Consider the following 10,660-nt stretch of genomic DNA (forward strand, 5'->3'; position numbering starts at 1 on the left):
GGGGTCAGGAAGCCAAGAGCGATGACGTGAGTCCCCTTATCTGCCTGCTGACGAGATTAGGCAGGGCAAGGCGCTTCGGCTGAGGTTTCCCTTTGTCCGTGTGCATCAGGGGACTTTACACGTGAATGGGATAAGTCCGGGTGGGGCAGAGATGGCTCTCTGCCCTGGGCCAAGGAGGTTCCATACAAGCACAAATACAGGGAAACTTACAAATCCTATTTCTACCTAATACAAATCAGTTCCTACCTAAACAAATACAAAACAGAAATAAATTTTCCAATCGTTTTTAGTTCAGACATAGTCCAGGAGCGGGATTCTCTCCTAGCTCCGCTATCAATAGGAGGGTAGATAAAAAATATAGCTATATGGATAAAATAATGATCAAAGCAGCACATGCAACAATAGCTTTAGGCTGGAAAGAAAAGAAAAAATGGACAATCCAGAAATGGTTGGAATACATCTGGGAACAAGTGACACTGGACATTTTCGACATAATAACAAAAAATAAACTGTGGCAAGATAAACAGAGCGAAATTTAGAAGATACGGACAATATATGCGGACTGGATGAAAGAAGCGGGAGTCAATGAGGAGATATGGGAGAAGAGATTACAAAGAATGCACTTACTGCTGTTTGTTTGATAAGACTATGAAGAAAAAACAGGGGGGAGGGGAAAGAGGGGAAAATATTGTTTGAAAACAAATGAAGAAGAGCATTAATATAACATGGAATATTCAAATAATACAATAAAAAATTATTTTTAAAAAAGTTTTAAATACAGGTGATTTATGTATCGCCCACCCTTTGATATTTTTTATTATCCCACAGAACTGATCTGAAAAGTCCCATAAAGAGTTTCAGTCATCTGCATTTATTTACCTCTATTTCACCTGTATTAATCTTTTATGATTCTGAATATTTAAAATATCAATATTTATCAGACGGTTCCTTTTTCATCTGCGGACGGAGTAGGCCCTTCAGAATTGTAGGTCTATGCCAACTGATATGAATATGCTAAGCTTATAATGTTTTAAGCCATTGTATTTAATCATACAAGTTACATGAGAGTGATTCACTGGGCACCAAGCACTTCAGAAGCTTACTTTAGTTGGAAGAAACGAAACTCATGGGGCAGCCTGACACTGAGTTTTTCAGGTGGTTTGGGAAAACAGGGCCCCACCAAGGAGATAAGGAATTAGCAGAAGCTCACAAATACAGATAAAGGTAAAATAGAAACCAGTAGTTGTTATGGAAACCTTTTACGCAAGGTGTTTTTGACTTAAGTTTCACCAAATATGGGAATGGGCAAGGTGTGGTAAAAGGTGGGATGAGATGACCAGGTCTGTACGTCTTCTTGACTCAAACCAATGGTCAGAAGACAAGGAGGGATGTTTGTAAGAGGGTATAAATCATGTTACGCAAGCAACAGCCCCTGGAACCTCTTCTGCGCAGAATTTCCCTCTTCTGCGCAGAATTAAAAGAAAACAATAAATCTCTGAACACTGAAGAAGCTTTTGGATGGTTATTTTTGTAACCGGTCAGAGCTTTTGCTCTGTAGACAGGGCCTTTGCCCTGTGCCTAACACAACTGGGTCCCCTTTCTTCTGGCCTGGGGTTGCCAGGTTGCATTTGGAGATCTGCTATTATGACTAATCTTCAGACAATTAAGGTCGGTTACTCTGAGGAAATGGCTGCTTTGGAGTGTAGTCTATATAGCAGGGGTATCCAATTCTGGCACTTCAGATGTTCATGGACTACGATTCCCATCAGCCCCTGCTGGCACGGTCAACTGGCCATGCCAGCAGGGGCTGATGGGAATTGTCGTCCATGAACATCTGAAGGGACAGAGTTGGACACCTCTGCTGTATGGCATCATACCGGTTGAGCTCCCTCCCTAACCCGTCCCTGCCCCATCCCCAAATATTCAGAGATCTGCCCAAGGCTTTCACGGCCGAAATCAACAGGCTGTTGTGGATTTTCTGGGCTGCGTGGCCGTGGTCTGGTAGTTTTTGCTCCTAACGTTTCGCTAGCATCTATTGAAGCCTCAATCAACTTGACCAAAGTTTTCTGGTTTTGACACACACTATACGAAAACCACGACAGCTTTTAAAAACCCAGAATGAGTAGGACTTGATTTACACCCCCTTAGCCTTCATCTGACAGATAACTCCTCCAGAGAAAGGAACCCAAGCGTTGCTGTGGATAGCTAGCAGATAATGGGTACCAGGTGTAAGCTGTCAATTGCTGTTAACAAGGTCTGATGTAATGTCTACCGGTGCTTATGAATTTCACTTTAAATGGATTAAGGTTTATTTAATTAGGGCATGTATTAGAATCAATACAGTGTTAGGGAATAGTTATTGTATATATATTTAAATATATGTTGATGTCAAGTGTATTTCTTTCTTATACTACTGATTAGGAATGAATAGAGTGAATTGTGTTATGTTAATTGCCTGCATGAAGACGTCTGGGATCAGCCCTTGCATTTCAGAGAGCTAATGAGATCAGCTAATACTTCCTATTTAAAGCGAAGACGGCATCCGTGTTTGAGTTTGACGTGTAACATTCAGGTGTCAGTTTCTTTGTGATGTAATGAGGGGCATTTTAGTCCCAGCCTCCTTTCTTTTCATATTGTTTCATCCTGTTTACTCAATCCTCTCCTATTTGCTACTAAAAACATAAGAACATGCCTGCTGGATCAGACCAGAGTCCATCTAGTCCAGCACTCTGCAATCTCAGATCAAAGAGGATCAAGATTGGGAGCCGTAGATCGACTTCTCCTCCATAAATCTGTCCAAGCCCTTTTTAAAGCTAGAAACTTTGTCGGTTTGAATGAAAATTAATTAATTAATCCCGCCTCTTGTCTCCTGGCATTTCTCCCACACTCCTTTCACAGGGGGAGGCTTTCCGCACTACAGAAGGGAGCTAAGGTCGACTCGGTTCCCTTCAGTGGGGGGCGATTCCAGGCTGTCCGCACAGTAACTTACTTGGCCCCCTGGAACTGAGCTAAGTGGGCGGGATCATCTTGGTGCCTTTTTTGCTCCTCGATCGTGATTGGAGCTTGTGTTACCACGGGAAATGGGAGCATTCTTTTTTTTTTACAGTTTACAGTTACATGCCCGCCACAACTCTCCCATTCTGCGCATGCCACAAAACCGGCTCCTGATTAGTTGAACGGATGAGGTGTCGTTTCGATGCGTCCGCACTTCGAAGCTTCGAAGCGGTATAGACCTTGTTCCAGCAGAAAGGTGCAGTTCATAACTGCAACGGATGTCACAGTTCTGAGGGGGGGGGGGGCTGAGACAAAACAATGTTGAGCTCAGTTGGAGTGCGGATACACTGAGGTGAACCTAGATAGAAACTAGTACAACTCTGTCAGTGCGGAAAGCCCCAGGGAGTGAGCTAGCTCGCTCAAGTTGCTTCTCGGAGCAACAGGAGGTTTTTGCTATTCCGCACAGTAAAATCCAGCTGCAAAGTGCACTGAAGGTGGATTGAAAGTGTATTATTCTGCTTGTGCAGACGGGGGCCTTAGTGTTACTGTGGCAGCAACTACAAAACACACAAACAAAACATTTGAAAATTGAAGTAATACTATTGGGATTGAGGTAGACCAACTCTTAGCCCTTGTTATGAAACAGGAGCATCCTAGAAGTGGTATGCATACTATTAGTTAAGAAGTGGTGCTTTATAGGTCATTTATTAACTTTATTTACATCCAGCCTCTCTCCCAAGTGAGGGGCACGGCACACACACACACACACACACCCCTGTGATCGGGAATGCACGTAACATTTTGGGGCCCTGACTTCATACCACAATCCCCCCCCCTCTGCCCCCACCATTGTTGACACTACACATTGAAGAAAAGGAAGTTACCCTGCTTTCTCCACTGTAAGAAACCCCAAATCACCTTTCCTTCCCGTCCCCACATCAGCCACTGTGTAAAGTAGGTGGGGCTGAGAGTTCTGAGAGAACTGCAACTAGCCCAAGATAACCCAGCAGTTTTCATAAGAACATAAGAACTAGCCTGCTGGATCAGACCAGAGTCCATCTAGTCCAGCACTCTGCTACTCGCAGTGGCCCACCAGGTGCCTTTGGGAGCTCACATGCAGGAAGTGAAAGCAATGGCCTTCTGCTGCTGCTGCTGCTCCTGAGCACCTGGTCAGCTAAGGCATTTGCAATCTGAGATCAAGGAGGATCAAGATTGGGAGCCAGAGATCGACTTCTCCTCCATCAATCTGTCCAAGCCCCTTTTAAAGCTATCCAGGTGAGTGGCCATCACCACCTCCTGTGGCAGCATATTCCAAACACCAATCACATGTTGTGTGAAGAAGTGTTTCCTTTTATTAGTCCTAATCCTTCCCCCCAGCATTTTCAATGTATGCCCCCTGGTTCTAGTATTGTGAGAAAGAGAGAAAAATTTCTCTCTGTCAACATTTTCTACCCCATGCATAATTTTATAGACTTCAATCATATCCCCCCTCAGACGTCTCCTCTCCAAACTAAAGAGCCCCAAACGCTGCAGCCTCTCCTCATAAGGAAGGTGCTCCAGTCCCTCAATCATCCTCGTTGGATTCAGGTGGAGGGGTGAAGAAACTAATCCAGTCCCCCAGATTAGAGTCCTCCACTATTGTGGAGGAGTGGGGATTTGAACCTGGTTGTCCAGATTAGAGTCCACTGCCCTTGACCACTATACCACGCTGCCTCTGCTGAACCTTCGGGGCACTGTTTCAATTTCCTAGCTGCCTGTTTTCTACTGCTTTGAAAGCCAAGCAGGAATTTTCTCTTCAACACGTTAGAAAATATGGGACTGACCTGCAACAGAGTTCATAACAGTTTGAAATAGGTGCTGAACCAGCAGACTGAGACGTATCATAGGTGCACCTGGGCGGAGACTTCATGTTCTGATGCTCGGAGATTCAGGACACACATCAAGGGACATAATTGTACCTGTCTATTCTGCATTGGGCAGACCTCACCTGGAATATTGTGTCCAGTTCTGGGCACCGCAATTCAAGAAGGACATTGACAAGCTGGAACGGGTCCAGAGGAGGGCGACCAAAATGGTCAAAGGTCTGAAATCCACGACAGTGGTGGCGAATCTATGGCACGGGTGCCAGAGGTGGCACTCAGAACCCTCTCTATGGGCACTCACGCACAGAGTTCATCATGTGGGAGGGGGGTGGAAAATCACACACACACACCCCGCACACACACATCTAGGCTGACCTGGGCATGATCCTTTACCTGGGAGTAAGCTCGGTTGCTGGCAATGGGGCTTGCTTCTGAGTAAACCCTCCTAGGATCGTGATTCACCCATTTGAAGCATTGCGCGGTTGCTTCACCAAGCTTACTCCCGAGTAACACACGCCTTGGAGCCAACCGTTTTTTTCTAAACTAAAACCTCAGTATTCAGGTTAAATTGCCGTGTTGGCACTTTGCGATAAATAAGTGGGTTTGGGGTTGAAATTTGGGCACTCGGTCTTGAAAAGGTTCGCCATCACTGCTCTACGAGGAGGAGAGACTCAGGGATCTGGGGATGTTTAGTCTGGAGAAGAGAAGGTGAAGAGGCGACATGACAGCCACGTTTAGATATTTGAAGGGAGGCCATGTGGGTGAGGGAGCGAGCTTGTTTCCTGCTGCTCCAGAGACCAGGACCAGGAGTCGTGGGTTCAAGGCGAAGGAAAAGAGATTCCACCTCAACATCAGGGAAAACTTCCTAACAGTCAGAGCTGCTCGAATTCACTCCCTTGGAGGGTGGCGGAATATCCTTCGTTAAAGGTTTTTCAACAGAGGCTGGATGGCCATCTGTCAGGAGTGCTTTGATTGCGTGTTCCTGCATGGCAGGGGGTTGGACTGGATGGCCCTTGGGGATCCCTCCCAACTCTATGGTTCTAAGTACTTCTTCACGCAGCGTATAGTTAATCTGCAGAATCCGCTGTCGCAGGATGTGGAGATGGCTGCCAACTTGGACGGCGTGAAGTGGGGAGTGGACATTATCGTGTAGAACTGGGCTCTCGGTGGCTACTTATCATGCTGGATATCTATGGAAGTTCCTAGACTGCCTGTGGTTGATGAAGCCCAGAGCTCTATGGTAATACCGGTGACAGAGGGGCCGATTAAGAATGGCCAGTTCAGCCCTTTTGACTTGTCTCTCCATCATTCCAGCCCATCAGCCTTGTTTCTTTCAGACAATGTGCCTTTATTTGGTTTCTGCCACACTCACAGTGCAAATAGTTTTGAGGGGAAACGGGAGGTTAGTGTAGTGGCAAGAGGGAGGGGAGGGTAAGGGTGCCAATCCCAAGGAGAGAAGGGGGATTTGTGTTTTCACCCCTCTCTTTTCAACTAAAATGGTGAAATCGGGAGTTGTCACAGACACATAACACGTTTGCAGAATCGGAGCAGAGGAGGGCAGCTATTACTATCCCGTCGAAAGCTCCAATGGCCCAAGCTGACCCGATCTCCTTAGAGCTTGGAAACTAAGCAGGTTTGGCCCTGGTTAGTATTCGGATGGGAGGTGGCCAAAGTAGGGGTTGCTATGCAGAGGCAGGAAATGGCAAACGTTGCTTGCGTTGGCCGTGCAGGTCCGATCTCCTCAGAACTTGGAAGCTAAGCAGGTTCAGCCCTTGTTAATACTTGGATGGGAGGTGGCCAAAGCAGTTAGGGGTTGTATTGCAGAGGCAGGAAATGGCAAACCACCCTTTGAATGTTGCTTGCCTTGACCTGTACAGCCAAACTCGCCTTTGTGTCACACGGCTACCCTGGGATGACAATAAGATAAGAGCTCCTAAATTCTGTCACTGGCCTGGGTTTGTACAGATGCAAACGGGCAGCTTTTCCTTCATCCTCAGAAGACAGTTCCTCTTAGCTTGCTCAACGGCAGACTGGCAAAGGCGGAGCACTTGGGTGGAGAAACCTTCCCCCGGCACAAGGGAAGTGGTTGGCTACGGCACTACCGCTGGCCACTACTGACTGAACACTCCCTCTGGGCAGACTGGTGGGCTTCGAATCCACCATGAGGAAAGAAGGAAAGGGATTTGGGCGAATCCACATCAGAACTTGGCGCCTGGGGGGAGAGATCCGAACTGCCTATTTCCCTTGCAATATTCCAGCATCAGAGCAATTTCGTCATCTTCATGGCGGGCTAAGAAAAGGTCCTTGTTAAAGTCCGCTTTCCCCCCCCTCCCCATCTCAGTATTGGCAGATCCGTGGTTCTAGCCGTGGCCTCGGTGGCTGCCCTCTCTGCCGTTCCGACGGCCGTGACCCTCCCGCGGCCGTTCCTTCGGATTCCGCTGGGCGCTGTCTCGTTGCACAAACCTGTCCGAAAGGTATAATTATAATAATAATTATTATTTATTACGTTTGTATACCGCCCTCCCCCGAAGGACTCAGGGCGGTGAACACAGAGTATACAGTCAGAGCACAAAGTAAAATCAACAAACAACCAGGAATAATTAAATTATGGCTCTGGACATATTAAAACTAAACCCCGTTAAAAAAACCCAGCATTCTAATTACAAACACAATAGATGGCGTCCCACATCCTAAACCCCTTAAGGGGGGGGGGGGGGAAGGCAGGGTCTACTAAGAATAAAAGTTCAGTTTTGAGGATGCTGGGTTAGTCCCTTGTTGAACTGGACAAAAAGAGTTCTCAAATTTACTTGGATAAAGAATTAGGATTGGGGTATAAATTGCTGCAAATAACTTATTGTTTAAGTAGGATTAGTGGTGGGATCCAAAAATTTTAGTAACAGGTTCCCATGGTGGTGGGATTCAAATTGTAAGTTACTTGCCAATGCAGAGTGGCTATAGGCATTCTCTAGAGGTAAAGGGCATTTCCGCAAGTAGGAGCTGTAGCCAGGACGCAGCCTTGCGCAAAGTCCTTAGTAGAAGCAGATACGCACACAGAAACGGAGGCTGCCATAGCGCCGGTGCACCTCCTGCTAGACTGCTTCCAGTTCTGTGCGCTACTGCTGAGAGGAGGGGCGTCACTAAGGCAAAAATCACGTGGCAAAATCACCCATTAGTAACCCCCTCTCGGCACACACAAATAATTAGTAACCTGCTCTCAGGAACCTGTGAGAACCTGCTGGATCCCACTTCTGAGTAGGATCCTATTACATAATTTCCATACCGCTTATTTTGCCATCTGAATACTCATCCCACACTTCAGTTCTTTCTGGTAGTTCCAGCTTGCTAAAATCCTAATCAGTAGGGGATTATTGAATGTCCCATTTTGCCGACTATGCTCACACGCTATTTTGTAATCTGTCTTGAGTCCCTGGGGAAAAGGTGGACTATAAATAATGTAGAAAAATATAAATAAATATTCATATGAATACGCTTCAGGGTTTTTTTGGGTGGTTCCAGATTTCTAAAATCTTAATGCCCTGGTTATTGACTGTCCCATTCGTTGATCAGGGAACAATCTGTAGAAAACCAGGAAGTGTCGTGGAGCGGGCAACAGAAACAAACCAAAATCTTGCGAAATGGGCATAAAAGACACCGGGACCCTGTCTTCAGTTTTAGTTACCTAAAGGTTTATTCTGCACGTTTACTGATTTTGGATCTGGGTTTTTAAAAAGCCTTTTTTCCTTGACTTGTGTCAAGGTATTGCTTACCAATTGTTTCCTTATGTCGTACATTGTGCTGTTCCGTTGAACATGCTTTGCTTTGTACGAGCCGATTTAAATTATTGTTATGCAATTGACTCGCTAACTCGTGCTTGACTTGCATTTCACACACACACGACTTGCTCTTGCTTCCTAGACCTATTCCCTCACCACTATACATTAGAGTCATAGACAGAGGTGGGATCCAGCAGGTTCTCACAGGTTCCCGAGAGTAGGTGACTAATTATTTGTGTGTGCCGAGAGGGGGTTACTAATTGGTGATTTTGCCACGTGATTTTTGCCTTCGTTACGCCCCTCCTCTCAGCAGTAGCGCGCAGAACTTGAAGCAGTCTAGCAGGAGGTGCACCGGCGTGCGTGGCAGCCTGCGCCTCCGTGCATTCGTTTACCGCCCAAGGACCGGTGCAGCGGCTGCGTCCTTGCCACAACCCCGCCCAGGAATGCCCCGCCCCCAGAATGCCTGGCCACGCCCCCGTCGTGCCCCACTCAGCCCCATTGGTGCTATGCCACAGTTTGAATCCCACCACCATGGAAACCTGTTACTAAAATTTTTGGATCCCACCACTGGTCATAGAGTTGGAAGAGACCAGAGGGGCCAACAAGTCCAACCCTCTGCAATGCAGGAACACACAATCAAAGCACTCCTGACAGATGGCCATCCAGCCTCTCTTTAAAAACCTCCAAAGAAGGAGACTCCACCACACTCCGAGGCAGTGAATTCCACTGTCTGACAGCCCTGACAGTCAGGAAGCCTTTCCTGATGTTTAGGTGGAATCTCTTTTCCTGCACCTTGAACCCATTCCTCCTGGTCTCTGGATAGCTTGAAACCAAACTTGCTCCTCCACCCAGCATGACATCCCATTAAGAATATCTAAACAGGGCTATCTCTTAACCTTCACCAAATTAAACATCCCCAGCTCCCTAAGTCTCTCCTCGTAGGGCATGGATTCCAGACCTTTGACCATTTTGGTTGCCCTCCTCTGGACCCGTTCAGTTGATACACTATACTGCACCAACTGTCTCACTATTTCTCTAAATTTGACCCAGCATCCCTCTGTTGTGCAGGGCCGCAGCTCAGCGGTAGAGTCTCCGCTTGGCATACAGAAGGTCCCCAGTTCGGTCTTCGGCATCTCCGGTTAAAAAGAACAAGGCAACAGGTGATGGGAAAGACCTCTGACTGAGCCGCATCCGGTCAGAATAGCCAAGACTGCCCAGAGAGCAGCAGTGGTGTAGTGGTTAAGAGCAGGTGCACTCTTATCTGGAGAACCAGTTTTGATTCTCCACTTGAACTGTGGAGGCTTATCTGGGGAACCAGATTAGCTTGTGCACTCCAACACAGGCCAGAGGGCGACCTTGGGCTAGTCACAGTTCTTTGGAGCTCTCTTAGCCCCACCTACCTCACAGGGTGTTTGTTGTGGAGGAGTCTGTTTATCACAATACTAGAAGGAGGAAGTTTGTTGTGGGGGAGTCTCTTTCTCACAATACTAGAACCAGGGGGCATCAATTGAAAATACTGGGGGGAAGAATTGGGACTAATAAAAGGAAACACTTCTTCACGCAACGTGTGATTGGTGTTTGGAATATGCTGCCGCAGGAGGTGGTGATGGCCACTAACCTGGATACCTTTAAAAGGGGATTGGACAGATTTATGGAGGAGAAGTCGATCTCTGGCTACCAATCTTGATCCTCCTTGATCTGAGATGGCAAATGCCTTAGCAGACCAGGTGCTCAGGAGCAGCAGCAACAGAAGGCCATTGCTTTTGCCTCCTGCACGTGAGCTCCCAAAGGCACCTGGTGGGCCACTCAGAGAGCTGGACTAGATGGACTCTGGTCTGATCCAGCAGGCTCGTTCTTATGTTCTTATGAGGGAGGGGAAAGGGGTTTGTAAGCCCCTTTGAATCTCCTTACAGGAGAGAAAGGGTGGGATATAAATCCAAACTCTTGTTGTTCTCCCTAGGCAGACCAAGAGGGGGCTCTCACCTGCCCCCCGGTGCTGCTCTGAGTTGCCTCAGGACCACCTCCTCAAAA

General features: G+C 47.1%; 1 protein-coding gene across 1 annotated transcript in view; it reads right to left on the reverse strand.

Moving 5' to 3' along the window:
• Positions 1 to 6,183: 6,183 nt before the first annotated feature.
• The window catches only part of PBXIP1 (PBX homeobox interacting protein 1), a 48,998-nt gene continuing 44,521 nt past the window's right edge, over positions 6,184 to 10,660 (reverse strand). The window contains 2 exon segments of the mRNA XM_048503622.1: positions 6,184 to 7,319; positions 10,613 to 10,660. The exon segment at positions 10,613 to 10,660 is cut by the window's right edge and continues 440 nt beyond it. Of these exon segments, the coding sequence (XP_048359579.1) occupies positions 7,217 to 7,319; positions 10,613 to 10,660 (151 nt within the window). The 3' untranslated portion in view covers positions 6,184 to 7,216.

Source organism: Sphaerodactylus townsendi, linkage group LG01 (genome assembly GCF_021028975.2).
Source record: "Sphaerodactylus townsendi isolate TG3544 linkage group LG01, MPM_Stown_v2.3, whole genome shotgun sequence".
Classification (NCBI taxonomy): Eukaryota; Metazoa; Chordata; class Lepidosauria; order Squamata; family Sphaerodactylidae; genus Sphaerodactylus; species Sphaerodactylus townsendi.